The sequence below is a fragment of the Symphalangus syndactylus genome, chromosome 8 (genome assembly GCF_028878055.3).
Source record: "Symphalangus syndactylus isolate Jambi chromosome 8, NHGRI_mSymSyn1-v2.1_pri, whole genome shotgun sequence".
Lineage (NCBI taxonomy): Eukaryota > Metazoa > Chordata > Mammalia > Primates > Hylobatidae > Symphalangus > Symphalangus syndactylus.
The window spans coordinates 122,940,453-122,958,953 of record NC_072430.2 but is presented as its reverse complement, the minus strand read 5'-3'; the positions used below and the strand labels follow the sequence as shown (position 1 = coordinate 122,958,953).

At 48.8% G+C, this 18,501-nt stretch overlaps 1 protein-coding gene across 2 annotated transcripts in view; it reads right to left on the bottom strand.

Annotated features, from left to right (window-relative positions):
• Positions 1-18,501, bottom strand: part of PNKD (PNKD metallo-beta-lactamase domain containing) — a 78,422-nt gene that overhangs the window by 21,150 nt on the left and 38,771 nt on the right. Inside the window, exon 1 of one of the 2 annotated variants that reach the window (XM_055290645.2) lies at positions 2,517-2,901. The exons of the other annotated variant lie outside the window; for it this stretch is intronic. Within the exon in view, the coding sequence (XP_055146620.1) occupies positions 2,517-2,680 (164 nt within the window). The 5' untranslated portion in view covers positions 2,681-2,901. Of the gene's footprint in view, positions 1-2,516; positions 2,902-18,501 lie in introns of those variants that run through there. 2 annotated transcript variants of the gene reach the window in all.

Genomic DNA, 18,501 nt, shown 5'->3' with positions numbered 1-18,501 from the left:
CGTTTCCCAGAGTATGAGGAGCAGGGTCTGGAATTCTGACTCCAGCCACACCCTTCTGCTCTGCAAATTTGAGGAGTGGATTCCAAAGTAACCTTGAAATCCAGACACAGGAAAGCCTGTAGAAATACTGCATTTTGAAGAAGCTCTCCAATGATTCCAGTTTTGGAGATTTGTAAAATCCCAAGTCCCAAGTTCCAGGCATACCCACACCCTCAAGATTCTGAGATAGTGATCCTGGCATTCTGATCTCAGGAATTCTGATTCCAGTTCCTTATGGAAACTTCTATTTTCCACTTCCTCAGGCCATTTGTATGACCTCAAACTTAACTAATTTTGAAAGCTAGAAGTAAATTTAAAAATCTTTCCCCAGATAAGGCTGTAAAATTCCCAGAAATTTTGTGGAGAGAAAATGTTTTCATTAAAAATCCCAAATATGGGCTGGGCGCAATGGCTCCCACCTGTAATCCCAGCACTTTGGGAGGCCAAGGTGGGCAGATCATGAGGTCACGAGTTGAAGACCAGCCTGACCAACATGGTGAAACCCCGTCTCTACTGAAAATACAATACTTAGCCGGGTGTGGTGGCAGGTGCCTGTAGTCACAGCTACTCAAGAGGCGGAGGCAGGAGAATTGCTTGAACCCGGGAGGCGGAGGTTGCGGTGAGCTGAGATTGTGCCACTGCACCACTCCAGCCTAGGGGACACAGCAAGAGTCCGTCTCAAAAAAAAGGCTGGGTGCGGTGGCTCACGCCTGTAATCCCAGCACTTTGGGAGGCCGAGGCGGGCAGATCATGAAGTCAGGAGTTCATGACCAGCCTGACCAACATGGTGAAACCCTGTTTCACCATACTGAGATCGCACCATTGCATTCCAGCCTGGGCGACAGAGCGAGACTCTGTCTCAGAAAAAAAAAAGAAAAAAAAAGAAAAAAAGAAAATTATTTAGATAACTTCATATTTGGGATTTTTTTTTCTTTTTCATTTTCTTTTTTTTTTTTTGAGACGGAGTCTCACTCTGTTGCCCAGGCTGGAGTGCAATGGCGCGATCTCGGCTCACTGCAACCTCTGCCTCCCAGGTTTAAGCGATTCTCCTGCCTCAGCCTCCTCAGTACCTGGGATTACAGGCGCTCATCACCGTGCCCAGCTAATTTTTGTATTTTTAGTAGAGACGGTGTTTCACCATGTTGGCCAGCCTGGTCTCGAACTCCTGACCTCAGGTGAGCCACCCGCCTCAGCCTCCCAAAGTGCTGGGATTACAGGCGTGAGCCACCGCGCCTGGCCTAAATATTTTTCAATCTCATTATTTTAATGCAATGTGCAGAGCAATGGTAACTTACTCGGCGCATTACCTAACTGTGACCAAGGTTTAGGATATTAGAGACGTGAATGCCCCAAAAGGCACAAACACAAGATCCCCACCCCACCCTCCAGCACCATGTTTTTCTAGTTTTCCTGCCCACTGAAGGCTTTATATCTCCATTTCTTAGACTGTGAGTGGAATCCTGGGCCTGAAGCTTCTGGGCGTGTGGGGTGGTCTGGGGAGGAGAGGGTGAATTGCACAATGTCTGCTCGAAAGCTCGGGAAATTCCCAGGCTTAGGCTCTCCCCACAACCTGGCCTGTGGCCAGGGCTCTCACAATTCCCATCCCCAACATTACTGTCCCTAAACTGGGGCTTGAGGTCCTGACCCATAGCCAGGCTGGTAGTAGGAAGGGGACAGGGGCCCTAGGAGGCCTGTCTTCTTCCCTGCCTCTCAGTGTCCCTGGGGCTGAACAGTGCTTGCTAGTCACCACTCTCCCCTGGGGCCAGGAAGGAAGGGGTAGAGGGAGGCAGGAGGGCGGAGTGAGCGGGGAGGGGGGTAGGGGGTCGATGGAGACAAATCACTGGAAAAGCGGGCAGAGTCAGTTGGGTCAGATTTCACAGCCTGGGGCTTCCACACGGGCCAAGCTTTGGTTAGAAGGAAAGGGACATACTGGAATCCAACAGGGTTGGGACTCTTGCTTGGGACAGAAGAACCTAACTTGACTGGTGAGGAGCTGGGTGCTGGGGAGTGGGACAAGGACATACGAAAGGAGTTGGCGGTTTTAAATGTCAGACGGTGGGAGGCATTCCTTCTCTCCGGCACTTGCCATCGGAGCCCGGGCATCTGCTGACCTCACCCCCGGATAGGCACGGTCTTCCCAGCCCTGGCTCCTGCACTATCCCCCTGTCCAGCTTCCTGGTCTCTAGCCCCTTCTGTGGCACTTTTCTCCAGATGTCCTCTCACGCCCCCTTCCGTGGCCACCCTGGCCCGCCTCTCCGATCCTCCTTCCCTAGCTTATCCCAATTCTCCAGCCCCCCAACTCCCTCAGGCCCCCCAACTCAGTGGCTTCTCCAGTCCGTCTCCTCGATCCCTCTTCCCTTAGACCAAGCCCCGTCCTAACCGCCACGCCCACCCCCAGCTCTAGCCCCCGCCTCCCAGTCCCCTCTCCCAGCGCGCCCGCTCCCAGAGCACGCACGCTTTGGAGCCCCGGCACTAACCCGATTCGGAAGAGCAGCCGCTGGCTGTGCGCCATGAGCAGACCGCGGAGGCCCCGCCGCGCTCGGCAGCCGCGGGGGCTCACAAGTAGGACGAGGACAAGGACGAGGAGGAGCCAGCAGCCGGCGACCCACTGCCACGGCGCAGGCCAGCCCCGCCAAGCCATGCTGGGGGCAGGCGCGCACCGGCCGGGCGGGGCTGGGCGTTGCTAGGCAACGGCCCGGCCCCGGCCCCCAGCGGGGAACCTGCCGGCCGGCTAGGGACGCGGGGGCGTTGTGGCCCCGCCCCGCCCATTGACCTCTCCTTTGGGCCCGCCCCCTCACCACCTCCAGCCGGGCAAGCACCCCGAAGGCCACCCGGCTTGGGGGGCGGCCTGACTCCGCCCCCGGCTGGCGGACAGGAGGCGGGGCCACAGCGGGCCGCGAGCCTGCGCTGATCGGGGTCCACAGTCGCCTGAGCCCTGGGAGGGGGCCGCAGCTCGCAGTTCGCCCCGCCCGCCTCCCCGTCCAGGGCACTGCTACACTTTCTCAACTGGCAGAAACCTGAGAGATCATCTGGGTCAGCTGCCATTCATGGATTTATTCATTCGCCGAATTACTTTTCTGGCTCCTGCTATGTACTTGGCACTCTGCCAGGCTCTGAGGAGGATGCAAAGGTCAAAGGCACACCGTCTGCATTCCTGGAGCCCACAGTCCGGAATCTAGTGAGGAGACGAACCAAATAAGCAAGCAAACAAAATTATATCTGTTTATGCACACACATACATATGCGCGTGATAAATTGTGAAAGGAAGTCAAGGAGGGGGCAATGATATGGAGCACAGAGAGGGTCAGCTTAGATGGGGGGGGCCTCCCCAGGAGATGACATTTAAGTCCTGCCCTGAAGGATAGGAAGAGGCCACACAAGCTCTGGAGGAGCAACATGACCTAGGATGTGTAGCCATGGGTGGCACAGAGGGGCCTAGGGCTAGGGCATTCCCTCTCCCAAACCCAGGGCGATTTCCACATCACCGTTCCCAGCTCCCTCACTGCTGCCCTCCTGATGGATTCTAGAAGTTGTTAAGGTCCCTGGAATGGAAGTAGGTGTGAAGGCAGGCGTGGTGGTGGTGAAATCTACAAATTTAGGCACAGGAGCCAGGGCTGGGCTCGTTTTGGCTCCAGCCCTAGCTCTGGCCCAGGACAGGAAGGGAAGGAAATGCTCTAAAGAGTCAAGCTCAGCCAGACGCGGTGGCTCACGCCTGTAATCCCAGCACTTTGGGAGGCCGAAGGGGGCGGGGGGGCAGATCACGTGAGGTAGGGAGTTCGAGACCAGCTTGACCAACATGGAGAAACCCCGTCTTTACTAAAAGTACAAAATTAGCCAGGCATGGTGATGCCTGCCTGTAATCCTAGCTACTCGGGAGGCTGAGACAGGAGAATCGCTTGAACCCAGGAGGCAGAAGTTGCGGTAAGTCGAGATCGTGCCATTGCACTCTAGAGCAAGACTCTGGCTCAAAAAAAAAAGAGTCAAGCTCGGCCGGGAGCGGTGGCTCACGCTTAATCCCAGCACTTTGGGAGGCTGAGGCGGGCGGATCGCTAGGTCAAGAGATCGAGACCATCCTGGCTAACACGGTGAAACCCCATCTCTACTAAAAATACAAAATCAGCCTGGCATGGTAGCATTCGCATGTAGTCCCAGCTACTCGGGAGCCTGAGGCAGGAGAATCGCTTGAACCCGGGAGGTGGAGGTTGCAGTGAGCTGAGATTGTGCCACGGCACTCCAGCCTAGGTGACGGGGCGAGACTCCGTCTCAAAAAAAAAAAAAAAAAAAAAAAAGTCAAGCTCACCTCTGCTGCTGCTGGGAGGTTCTGGAAGGGAGATGGGTGAGGGATATGTTAAATTATCTTCAAACTGAATTGTAATTCCAATACCTGAATCTGGGTTTAATCCAGAAAACCCAGACAGACATGGAGTTTCTTCTATGTGGGTACATCTTGAGGGACAGAGCCTATGGCCTGCTCCCTCCCTGTCTTCTCGCCTGTAATTAGGTTGCTTCTCAGTGCCTGGCATATAAAGGGCTGGTACTGCAGAGGAGGCAGAGGAGTGAGAAAACTGATAAGCCAATTTGCAGATGGCCCTTGTAGGATGCAGGAGTTTGCATCTCCAAGTCTGTGTCTGTACATGCAAAGTGAAGGATCGTGGGGGCATCATCAAAAGTCATTGTGCACACACCTTTCTGCAGGTAAGGCTGTGCCAGGTAAGGCTATATCAGGCACTCTATCGAGAAATTAAAATGCAGTCCTGTAATCTGAAACAGGAAATGCATGCTCAAGCATGAGCTTGCAGAGAACACAGAGATGACCAAATTCTAAATCTCAAGCCACACAATTAACAAGATTATAGATAATAAATCCAAGATATGTTTGATGAAACATATGGAGTCAAGGCGGGACTGGGAAAAGGAGTGAGGGTGCGTGTTCCAGGGGAGTCATGGCCCAGGGAGCCATAACCCCACCCTTAGACTGTTCTGGAAGACTTCTAATGTCTGCTGCAAGTCGGCTTTAGTTTCACCTCCTCTGCCATAAGAATTTTCTATCCCATCCAGGCTGATGCCTTATTATTACCCCTCTCCTGTACTTTATACCCTAGAATACCTAACTACTTAGGTATTGTCTCAAGCTATCATATTGTTTCACACCCCCATGCCTTTGCACATACTGTGCCTTCTGCGTGGAGTGCCATTTATCCTTTGTTCCCCAAAGACTCAAATTGGGTGTGGTCTCTCCACGAAAGCTCTTCTTGAACCCTCCCAGCTCCTTCATGGGCTTAAGCATGTCCCCTTTTGCACCAACTCTGGGTCTTATTCATACTTTTTTTTAAAAATAGAGACAGGGTCTCACTCTGTCACTTAGGCTGGAGTGCAGTGACATGATCATAGCTCACCACAGCCTCAAATTCCAGGGTTCAAGCAATCCTCCCACTTCAGCCTCCTGGGTAGTTGGGACTCCAGGCATGAGCCACGGGCACTGGCCTGCATATTTTCAAATAGCTAGAAGAGCAGACTTTGAATGTTCCCAGCACAAAGAAATGATCAATGTTTGAGGTGATGGATATGCTAATGACCTTGATTTGATCATTACGCATTATATACATGTATCAGACTATCACACTGTGCCCCATAAATATGTACAATTATTGTGTCAATTAAAAATAGTAATAAAAGCAAAAAGAGTAGGGCCAAGGATTTAATTTATTCATCTTCAATTCTCCAGTGTCTGGCATAGTGCCAGGTACGTATTAAATACTCACAAACGTTCTTTGAAATGTCAAACTCCTAACCATATCCCACAAAGCCCCTGCTCGATAGGGCCCAGCCTGTCTCTTCAACCTCCTCAGATGCCTTTCCCTTGTCACCACGGACCAGCCACACTTCCTCAAATGTGCCACGCTCATTCCCACCTCAGGGCCTTTGCCCATGCTCCCTCCCCTTGGAATATTCCTTCCCCAGTTCTCTGAATTGGAGGCAGCTTCTTAGCTGTTGGGTGTCAGCTCAAACGCCAACCCCTCCATGTGGAAATAACCTGTATCTTGAGCCGAGTGCTGGCTACATGGCATATACCAGTGGCTTTCAACAGCGGCGATTTCGCCTCACAAAAGACTAATGGCAAGGTCTGGGGACATTTTTGATGGTCACAACTGTGTGGGGAGGAATGTTACTGACATTTAGTGGATAGAGGCCAGGGATGCTGCTAAACATCTTATAATACACAAGACAGGGCTGGGCGCGATAGCTCACGCCTGTAATCCCAGCACTTTGGGAGGCTGAGGTGGGCAGATCACGAGGTCAGGAGTTTGAGACCAACCTGACCAACATAGTGAAACCCTGTCTCTACTAAAAATACAAAAATTAGCCAGGTATGGTGGCGTGCGCCTGTAATCCCAGCTACTCAGGAGGCTGAGGCAGGAGAACTGCTTGAACCTAAGAGGCGGAGGTTGCAGTGAGCCAAGATCATGCCACGGCACTCCAGCCTGGGCGACAAAGCAAGACTCCATCTCCAAAAAAAAAAAAAAAAAAAAGACAAACAAGAAAGACAGTCCCCAGGACAAATGGCCCCAATGTCTTCAGTACAGAGGTTGAGAGTCTGACATACGCAAATTGAAAAACTCACCAAGTTGTACATTAAAGATTTGTGCACAGCCAGGCGCAGTGGCTCACGCCTGTAATCCCAACACTTTGGGAGGCTGATGAGGGTGGATCACAAGGTCAGGAGTTCGGGACCAGCCTGGCCAACATAGTGAAACCCCGTCTCTACTAAAAATACAAAAGTTAGCCGGGTATGGTGGCACAAGCCTGTTGTCTCAGCTACTCGGGAGGCTGAGGCAGGAGAGTCACTTGAACCCGGGAGGCGGAGGTTACAGTGAACCGAGATCGTATCATTGCATTCCAGCCTGGGCGACAGAGCGAGTCTCTGTCTCAAAAAAAAAAAAAAAAGAAAAGAAAAGATCTGTTCACTTTACCATATGTAAGTTATACATCAAATTAAAGAAAAAATGTTACCCCCTCTATGAGGCGTTTGCTCACCACCTCCTCACTCTCTATTACTAATATTACTGTGCTTACATCCTTCACTTTCATAGCACTTTTCACAATGTGATGTTATTTTGTGGATCTTTTCTGTTACTCCCACTGGAATGTTAGCCCCACGAAGTCAGGGAGGGACCTGTGTTGGCACCACTGTCTTCCCAGTGGTGTGAATAATACCTGGCCCAGAGCAGGTGTTCAGTTAAGTATCTGCTGAATGAATGAGTGAATGACAGAAACAAGGCATGAATGAATGACAGTTTATGTTTTGCCACCAAGCACTGTGACTGTCTGGAGACTGGAGCCCTCTTGTTCTGATTAGTGGGCTCAGTGCCCACAGGAGAGCTGTACAGAAGCCAAACCCCACTCAGAAGGGTGGATCATGTAAGGGAGTCAGAACAAGCCTGGTGGCGGCAGGCGCTTCATAGTATCAGAGGAAGCTGCGGGAGAGCCATGGCTAAAGAACCCATGCACTCCAGGGCTTTGGCCGCGACTCCTCCCCTGAGCAGTTTGAGGGGCACTGCCAAGGCTAAAGTTTGCTTCTGCCACTCTCTTAGGAGAGACGCCTTCATAACCCGAGTCGGGTGCCTGGCGGTCATACAGGTCTGGCCTGTGATGTGGGTCCCTGGGTTGGGGTGGGGGTTCTTATGTCTCCACCTTGTTCCACCTGTCATCCCAGGCTGCCTGTCCCTGGTGTCTGAATCTTGCCTTCCCTACTGGCCTGAGAGGTTCCCTTATAATGAAGAGCCTGCCTCCATCATTTGCACTGTGGCTCAAGCTTGATGACTGGTGCTTGGCTGGCATTCAGGAAATCACTGGTGATGATGATGATGATGATGATGACAATGATGACGGTGATGATGACGAAACAATCATGAAGGAGCTGAGATGGTTGGAGCTGTTTAAATGTTAGAGAAAAGAGACATCTTGTCAGACCTGGGTGGAGAAATTAGTTCAGTTCAGAAAAGTGAACCCAGTGCAGAATTGGTGACTGGGATAATCTGGCCTCTGCTCAGCCCAGTCCATCCCCTCATGTGTTATCCCCAACCAAAGCTCACTTTCCCTCGTGGACCATTTTCTCATGGACTCCCCTCTGAGCCATTTTGATGTAACCTGCAGAACCCTGGTTTGGTCGGAAACAAATCTTCCCCAACATCCTCTGCCTTCTCACAAAGCTCCCAGCCTGTCTGGACTGAATATGATCCCTGTCTTCTATTCCCTCCCTTCTCTCTCACTGCCCTGCCTTCTGCAGTGGAAGCCTTTAGTCTCCTACATTGTTTCCAGGTTGGAGAGGGATGCACTAGTAATAGTCCAGGCCAAGGCCATTGCTCTTCCTGACTCATGTACAAACTTCTTTCCACCCTTCCTCATCAGTCCCATACACTGATCCAGCCCAGACTCTCTAAGGATTTCAACACCTGTTTTTAGTCTTCCTGCCTGATTCCTGCTATCAGGTAATTCCAACAAGCATGGCTCATTCAACATCATAGCGCAGCAGTTTTCAAGTGTTAGGGAGCCTAAGAACCACTCAGGGAGCTTGTAAAAATATGGAATTCTGGGTCCCTCCCCGAGAGATTCAGACTTAGTAGGTTTGGCTGGGGCCCAAGAGTGTGCATTTCGCATAGGTGATTCTGAACTCTGCCTTGACCTCAGTTCTTGACTTCAATTCCAATGCCTTCAACATAATTCAGCAGCTTGCTCACATGGCCACACCCTAGATTCACCTGGAACTTCTCTGCTTCTGAGAACCTAAATTCCAATGTCCTTTTCCCGGATCCCCTCCCATCCCCAGTACACATGGGCCTCCAGTTCCAGCTCCTCAGGCAGTTTGTTTTCTTCCAGCCCTTCAGCCCCTCTTGCACCTATATTTGAACTTAGGCTCAATCCCTTGAACTACTTACCACATGTTAGCGTCCTAATCCCCTGACCCCCTTGGCCTCCAGCCTTAACCTGCCAACCTTCAGACCTACCTGAACCAACCTGACAGTCTCCTACCTCATGGACAGGGCCGAAGAAAACTGCTGTATCACATGACTCAGGGCTGCGATGGTTCAGGCCATCCCAAGCCCCTGACACCAGTGCTTGGCAGTTCCATTTTGCTGAGGCCCCATCTCATCTGCAGTTGTTATTCCAAACCTCAAGCCCCAACGTCATTTCCTTTACTTTCAACAAATATCCTTCTTAGAGAAAACAATTTCTGTGACTACCTACCCCTCTACACATTTTGCAATTTTCCTCAGCCTAAGAGCAAATTCCAGTATCTCCTTGCCTTAAAAACTTTCCGGCCGGGCACAGTGGCTCACGCCTGTAATCCCAGCACTTTGGGAGGCCAAGGCAGGTGGATTGCCTGAGCTCAGGAGTTCGAAACCAGCCTGGGCAACAAGGCGAAACCCTGTCTCTACTAAAAATACAAAAAATTAGCTGGCTGTGGTGGCAGGCACCTGTAATCCCAGCTACTCGGGAAGCTGAGGCAGGAGAATCGCTTGAACCTGGGAGGTGGAGGTTGCAGTGAGCTGAGATCGTGCCACTGCACTCCAGCCTGGGTGACAGAGTGAGACTCTGTCTCAAAAAAAAAAAGAAAGAAAGAAAGAAAAAAAACTTCCCTTGACCTTGTGCCATTTTCTAGACTCTGTTCTGCCTTTATCTCAACACAATCTAGTTTCCTGAAAGGCTGTCTCCAAAGGTGTGGTAGATGGCATTTCAGTTTCCAGTTCTTCATCTCTCGCTATAAACATACCGTTCACCCAGTGACTGTGCACCACTTCAATGGAGGCGAGGTATATTTTCCCACACCACTGATGTTGCTGGTCTAAGGGAGATGAAAGGCACATGGAGCCACCTGGATCCCACTCACAGCTTGGAAGTCAACCCAGCGCAGCAGAGCCCAAGCTAGATCAGCTGAAGCTCAGCCTGCCCACAGATGCATGAGCGAGATACGTGCTTATGATTGTAGGCTTCTGAGTTTTGAATTGGCTTCTTATGCAGCATTACTGCAATAATAGTTAACAGTGACAGAGGGAAACAGAATATTAATGATGCTGGAAAGACATGATGGATGAGTGACTAGCTATTTACAAAAGAGCAATTTAGACTCGTGCCTCACAGAATCCACCAAAATAAATTCTACCCGAATTAAAGGGTTAAGGATATAAAATTAAACCACAGAAAATTAGAAGAAAATGAAAGACATGTTCAACCTGGATAGCAGAGGATTTTCTAAAGCTAAAAATAACAAATGCGTCATTCTAATTTTCTTAATAGGCGTATATTATTCTTAAAGGCATTTATTATTCCTATTATTCCTTAAAGGCATACATTATTCAGAAAAAAGCAACAGAAGATCTAACAAGGGAAATAATTACTGTTTTGGTTACTTTAAAGTTTAAAACCTTGGCCGGGCACCATGGCTCATGCCTGGAATCCCAGCAGTTTGGGAGGCCGAGGCGGGTGGATCACGAGGTCAAAGAGATCGAGACCATCCTGGCCAACATGGTGAAACCCCATCTCTACTAAAAATACAAAAATTAGCTGGGTGTGGTGGCGCGTGCCTGTAGTCCTAGTTACTTGGGAGGCTGGGGCAGGAGAATCGCTTGAACCCGGGAGGCAGAGGTCGCAGTGAGCTGAGATCACGCCACTGCACTCCAGCCTGGCGACACAGCGAGACTGCCTCAAAAAAAAAGAAAGTGGCCGGGCGCGGTGGCTCATGCCTGTAATCCCATCACTTTGGGATGCCGAGGCGGGCGGATCACAAGGTCAGGAGATCAGGACCATCTTGGCTAACACAGTGAAACCCCATCTCTACTAAAAATACAAAAAATTAGCCAGGCGTGGTGGTGGGCACCTGTAATCCCAGCTACTCAGGAGGCTGAGGCAGGAGAATGGTGTGAACCCGGGAGGTGGAGTTTGCAGTGAGCCGAGATGGCACCACTGCACTCTGGCCTGGGCGAAAGAGCGAGACGACTCCTCAAAAAAAAAAAAAAAAAAAAAAAGAAAAGAAAAGAAAAAAAAAGTCTTGGTTGGGCATAGTGGCTCATGCCTGGAATCCCAGCACTTCGGGAGGCTGAAGCAGGTGGATCACCTGAGGCCAGGAGTTCAAGGCCAGCCTGTCCAAAGTGGCGAAACCCCGTCTCTACTAAAAATACAAAAATTAGCAGGGCATGGTGGCAGGCGTCTGTAATCCTAGCTACCTGGGCACTGAGGCACAAGAAATCGCTTGAATCCAGGAGGTGGAGGTTCCAGTGAGCCGAGATCGCCCCGTTGCACTCCAGCCTGGGCGACAGAGTGAGACTCTCTCAAAAAGAAAAAAAAAAAAAAATAAGGAACTTAAATATACTTGATCTTAGCCAAAAGGCCAAGGAGTGATTACAGACCTTAAATAAATGTGAAAACACAATGACCTCAATTAATAAATGGATAAATGGCTAATAAATATGAAAAAATGTGAAAACTCAAAAGAATCAAGAAAATCCAAGTATAGCCAGGCACAGTGGCTAACTTGCACCCAAAGTACAAGTAATCCCAGCACTTTGGGAGGCTAAGGTGGGAGGATCGCTTGAGCTCAGGAGTTCCAGACCAGCCTGGGCAACAGAGGGAGACCTCATCTCTACAAAAAATTTAAAAAATCAGCCAGGCTTGGTGGTGCACGCCTGTGCTTCCAGCTGCTCAGGAGGCTGAGGTAGGAGGATCTCTTGGGCCTGGGAGGTACAGGCTGCAGTAAACAGTGATCATGTCACTGCACTCCAGCCTGGGAGACAGAGACTCTATCTCAAAAACAAACAAACAAACAAACAAACAAACAAAAAACAAAAAAAGGCTGGGCGCGGTGGCTCACGCCTATAATCCCAGCACTTTGGGAGGCAGAGGTAGGCAGATCACCTGAGGTTGGGAGTTTGAGACCAGCCTGACCAACATAGAGAAACCCTGTCTCTACTAAAAATACAAAAAATTAGCCGGGCATGGTGGCGCATGCCTGTAATCCCAGCTACTCAGGAAGCTGAGGTAGAAGAATCACTTGAACCCGGGAGGTGGAGGTTGTGGTGAGCTGAGATTGCGCCACTGCACCCCAGCCTCAAGAGCAAAACTCCAGCAACAAGAGTGAAACTCCGTCTCAAAAAAAAAAAGAAATAAAATGCAGTTAAACGATGAGATTTGATTTTCACTTAACCAAAACGCCAATATTAAAAACAAGAATAAAACCTGAAGTTCTAAGAATATGGGAAGGTGAGTATTCATACGTGGTTTGTAGGGGCATCAAATTTGTATATTTTTCTGGAAAGCAATTACCAATATGCATCAAGGCCTTAAAAATGTTCATATCTGTTTACTTAGTAATTCTGTTTTAGGGATCCGCCCAAAAGATAAACTCTGAAATACACTCAAAATTTGAAGGCCCAGGGTTACTGGTAATGATGAAACTCTACAAACAACCTAGAGGTCCTGCAACAAAAGTTAGGTTCTGTGGAACTCAGTGTTCCTTTTAAATGGTGTTTAAATTAGAAATCAATGCAGTGTGTGATCCTGAATTGGATCCTGGACTAGAAAAAAAGACACTGGGGAACAACTGTCAACATCAATAAAGACTATAGGTAGGTTATTAGAATTGTACCAAGGCTGGGCTCAGTGGCTCACGCCTGTACTCCCAGTACTTTGGGAGGCTGAGGCAGGTGGATCACCTGAGGTCAGGAGTTCGAGACCAGCCTGACCAATATGGTGAAACCACATCTCTACTAAAAATACAAAAATTAGCCGGGCATGATGTTGTGCACCTGTAGTTCCAGCTACTCAGGAGGCTGAGACAGGAGAATTGCTTGAACCCGGGAGATGGAGGTGGCAGTGAGCCAAGATCACGCCACTGCAATCCAGCCTGCAACCTGGGCGACAGAGTGAGACTCTGTCTACAAAAAAAAAAAAAAAATTGTATGAAGGTTAATTTCCTGGTAGTTAAGTAATATGTGAACATTTGTATCAAAGTTAATTTCCTGGTAGTTAATATTAATATTTGGGGAAGCTAGGGGCGGGTATGAGATCTCCTTATACATTTTCACAAATATTTTGTAAATCTGAAATTACCTAAAAAAAGTTAAAGAAAATAGAACACATACGAAGAGAATAATGCTCATACATTGATAAGAGCGTTTTTTTGTTTGTTTTTTTAAGGTGGAGTCTCACTGTCACCCAGGCTAGAGTGCAGTGGTAAGTTCTAGGCTCACTACAACTTCTGCCTCCTGGGTTCAAGAGATTCTTGTGCCTCAGCCTCCCAAGTAGCTGGGACTACAGGTGCGCACCCCCACACCCGGCTAATTTTTGTAATTTTAGTAGGGATGGGATTTCACCATGTTGGCAAGGCTGGTCTCGAACTTCTGAGCTCAGGTGATCCACCTACCTTGGCCTCCCAGAGTGCTGGGATTACAGGCGTGAGCCTGGCCCAGGTTTTTGTTTTTTTTTTTAAACAACATGGGTGTGGCAGATCGTGTTGGCCAATATCCATTCTCCACCCCTCCCTTTTTTCCTTGTTAACCCCTGTTTTGCCCACTCTCCTCTGAATAGCCATAGCCTCCCCAGCCCTGATGGGTGGATCGTGCTTGGTCCAAGCCACATATTGCCAGCCAAGCTATTGGTTAGGCCCAGGAATGTAATGTAATTCTTGCTATCAGATAGTAATAGCAAATATTTATATAGTACAAATCACAGGCAAGGCACTGTTCTAAGTGCTTTACATAGATTAACCGTCAGCTCTCACAACAAATGCAATTATATTTGCCATTACATGTGGGGAAAAGAAAGAGAGATCAGATTGTTACTGTGACTATGTAAAAAAGGAAGACATAAGAAATTCCATTTTGATCTGTACTAAGAAAAATTGTTTCTGCTTTGAGATGCTGTTAACCTGTAACTTTAGCCCCAACCCTGTGCTCACAGAAACATGTGCTGGAATGAATCAAAGTTTAATGGACTTAGGGCTGTGCAGGATGTGCCTTGTTAACAATATGTTTGCAGTCAGTATACTTGATAAAAGTCATGGCCATTCTCCATTCCCGATTAACCAGGGACACAATGCACTGTGGAAAGCCGCAGGGACCTCTGCCCAAGAAAGCTTGGGTATTGTCTAAGGTTTCCCCCCACTGAGACAGCCTGAGATATGGCCTCGTGGGAAACGAAAGACCTTACCATCCCCCAGCCCAACACCCATAAAGGGTCTGTGCTGAGGAGGAGGAGTGAAAGAGGGAGGCCTCTTTGCAGTTGAGATAAGAGGAAGGCTTCTGTCTCCTGCTCATCCCTGGGAATGGAATGTCTCCGTGTAAAGCTGACCATTCCCATTCGTTCTATTCGGAGATAGGAGAAAACCGCCCTGTGGCTGGAGGCGAGATATGCTGGCAGCAATACTGCTCTGTCGCTCTTTGCTACACTGAGATGTTTGGGTAAAGAGAAACATAAATCTAGCCCACATGCACATCCAGGCACAGTACCTTCCTTAGACTTATTCATGATACAGATTCCTTTGCTCACATGTTTCCCTGCTGACCTTCTCCCCACCTGTTGCCCTGCTACACTCCCCTCACTAAGATAGTAAAAATAATAATCAATAAACACTGAGGGAACTCAGAGGCTATGGCTCTGTATGCTGAGCGACGGTCCCCTGGACCCACTGTTCTTTCTCTATACTTTGTCTCTGTGTCTTATTTCTTTTCTCAGTCTCTCGTCCCACCTGACGAGAAATATACACAGGTGTGGAGGGGCTGGCCCCCTTCAATTACACAGATAGGAACCCTGAGGTAATGAGATCAGATCAATGGCTCCAGGTCACACAGCTGATTAGATGGGGAGGAAAATAGGCTGGAGACCTTCTAGGAAGATTCTCCTTGTTCTTAAAAAAGGATGTACAATCATGTGTTACTTAAGGACAGGGATACATTCTGAGAAATGTGTCAGGTGATTTTGTAGTTGTGCAAACATCATAGTGTGTACTTACACAAACCTAGGTTGATTGGTATAGCCTATTGCTCCTAGGCCACAAACCTGCACAGCGTGTTACTGTACTGAATGCTGTAGGCAATTATAACACAATAGCAAATATTGTGTATCTAAACCTAGAAAAGGTACTGTAACATGTGCATGGTGGCTCACGCCCGTAATCCCAGCACTTTTGGAAGTCGAGGCAGGCAGATCACCTGAGGTCAGGAATTGGAGACCAGCCTGACCAACATGGTGAAACTCCATCTCTACTAAAAATCCAAAAATTAGCCAGGCGTGGTGGCACGCACCTGTAACCCCAGGTACTCAGGAGGCTGAGGCAGGAGAATCGCTTGAACCCGGGAGGCTGAGGCTGCAGTGAGCCGAGATCGCACCACTGTACTCCAGCCCGGGCAACAGGGGGAGAATCCGCCTCAAAAAAAGAAAAAAGCAATAAAGCAATAATCTCATGGTACCACTGTTATACGTGTGGTCCGTCGCTATTAAAACGTTGTTATGTAGGCCAAGCACAGTGGCTTACACTTGTAATCCCAGCACTTTGGGAGGTCGAGGTGGGTGGATCACAAGGTCAGGAGTTGGAGACCAGCCTGGCCAATATGGTGAAACCCCGTCTCTACTAAAAATAAAAAAATTTAGCCAGGTGTGGTGGTGGGTGCCTGTAATCCCAGCTACTTGGGAGGCTGAGGCAGGAGAATTGCTTGAATCTGGGAGGCAGAGGTTGCAGTGAGCCGTGATTGCGCCACTGCACTCCAGCTTGGGTGACAGAGCAAGACTCCGTCTCCAAAAAACGAAACAAAACAAAACAAAAACAACAAAAAACATTGTTATGTGGCACTTGACTGTAACAGGGCTATTTTCTTGCTTCAAGATGCCATCAGCTGCCTGGGATGCTGGAACCACAGCCGCCATCTTGGACTGCTGGGGAGCAGTTTGTTTAGGACGATATGCCAGCACCCGAGGATGGCAGAGCAGAAGTGATGGAGACCTCACCGACCGCCTGAATTAACCAATCTTGGAATTACTCTGCTCTGGGCTTCTTGTTACTTATAATTTAAGCCACTTTCAGTTGGGTTTTCTTTTCTTCTTTTTTTTTTTTTAGACATAATCTCGCTCTGTCGCCAGGCTGGAGTGCAATGTCGCGATCTCGGCTCACCGCAGCCTCCGCCTCCCAGGTTCAAGCGATTCTCCTCCCCCAGCCTCCTGAGTAGCTGGGATTATAGGTGTGCACCACCATGCTTGGCTATTTTTTTTGTATTTTTAGTAGAGATGGGGTCTCACCATGTTGGCCAAGCTGATCTCAAACTCCTGACGTCAGATGATCCACCCACCTCGGCCTCCCAAAGTGCTGGGATTAGAGGCTGAGCCACTGTGCCTGGCCTCAGTTGGGTTTTCTGACACCTGCAGCCAAGAGCATCCAAACTAGTACTTTGGGTAAATTTTATATTTTCCCATAAACTGGAGGCTAGGTGTGGTGGCCATGCCTGTAACTCTGGGAGGCCAAGGGGGCGGATCACTTGAGGTCAGGAGTTCCAGATCAACCTGGCCAACATAGTGAAACCCCATTTCTTTTTTTCTTTCTCCTTTTCTTTCTTTTTTTTTTTTTGAGGCGGAGTCCCTCTCTGTTGCCCAGGCTGGAGTTCAGTGACACGATCTTGGCTCACTGTAACCTCTGGCTCCTGGGTTCAAGCAATTCTCCTGCCTCAGCCTCTCTAGTAGCTGGGACTACAGGTATGCACCACCACGCCTGGCTAATTTTTTTGTATTTTTAGTAGAAACAGGTTTCATCATGTTGGCCAGGCTGGTCTTGGCCACCACACCTGGCTGTGAAACCCCATTTCTACAAAAAATACGACAATTAGCTGAACGTGGTGGTGGGTGCCTGTAGTCCCAGCTACTTGGGAGGCCGTGGTGGGAGGATCTCTTATTTTATTTTATTTTTATTTAAATAGAGACAGGGTCTCACTATGTTGCCCAGGCTGGTCTTGAATGATCTCCTGATCCTGGAGGTCAAGATTGCAGTGAGCCATGATTGTGCCACTGTACTCTGTCTCAGAAAAAGGAAGGAAGGAAGGAAGGAAGGGAGAAAGAAAGAGAGAAAGAGAGAAAGAAAGGAAGGAAAGAAGTGGAGAAAGCCGGGCACGGTGGCTCACTCCTGTAATCCCAGCACTTTGGGAGGTTGAGGCAGGCAGATCCCCTCAGGTCAGGAGTTCGAGACCAGCCTGGCCAACATGGTGAAACCCGTCTCTACTAAAAATACAAAAATTAGCTGGGGGGTGGTGGCAGCTCCTGTAATCCCAGCTACTCAGGAGGCTGAGGCAGGAGAATCACTTGAACCCCAGAGGCGGAGTTTGCGGTGAGCCGAGATTATGCTATTGCACTCCAGCCTGGGTGACAGAGCGAGACTCTGTCTAAAAAAAAAAAAAAAAAAAGAAAGAAAGTAGTGGAGAAAAAAATAGGACACAAAACTGGGTAAATTTTGAATAACTGATATGATTGTACCTCTGTAAACAAAAATGGATTAAAAAAAAATCTAAGGCTGGGCACGGTGGCTCGCGCCTGTAATCCCAGCACTTTGGGAGGCCGAGGCAGGCAGATCACAGGTTAGGAGTTTGAGAACAGCCTGGCCAATATGGCGAAACACTGTCTCTACTAAAAATACAAAAATTAGCTGGGTGTAGTGGTGGGTGCCTGAATCATCCCAGCTACTCAGAAGGCTGAGGCAGGAAAATCACTTGAATCTGAGAGGCAGAGGTTACAGTGAGCCACGATGGCACCACTGCACTCCAGCCTGGGTGACAGAGTGAGACTCTGTCTCAAAAAAAAAAAAAAAAAATCTAAAATGCTTCCAGTCATAATGCTTGGTTGATTGACTCATGGGGTACCATTTGTTTATTTTTTTTTGTGCTTTTAAAATATTTTCTGATCTTCTATAATGAAAACATATTAGTATTTTAATTTTTAAAATTATTATTTTATTGAAACAAAGAAAGTAGTCCTCTCTGCTGTCTCTACCTTTCACTTCACGTCCATTCTCAGGCCACTCAACTGGGCCCCTGCCTGTACTGCTCCATCCTAATTTGGCACTGTCCCGTTGAAGGTCAAACCCATTTGTCATTGTTCAGCCCTTATCACTGAACCTCTGGGTGGCAGCTATGACAATGGAGCATGCCTTTTTCCTCTGCCTTCCCTGCCACAGTCTCTCTGGCTCTCCTCTCCCCTCTCTGACAAGCTCCCCTTTTGCTAGCTCTAAATTCACCACTTACAGGCTACCACCTGTATACTCATTACTTCAAAGGAGAAATGTCCACAAGAGCCTCCCTTGGATGCCCCACAGTAGGGGTCCCCAACCGCTTCCCTCCAACCCTATACTGGTCCTTGGTCTGTCAGGAGCTGGGCCACACAGCAGGAGGACAGGCAAAGCTTTGCCTGTATTTACAGCTGCTCCACATTGCTTCC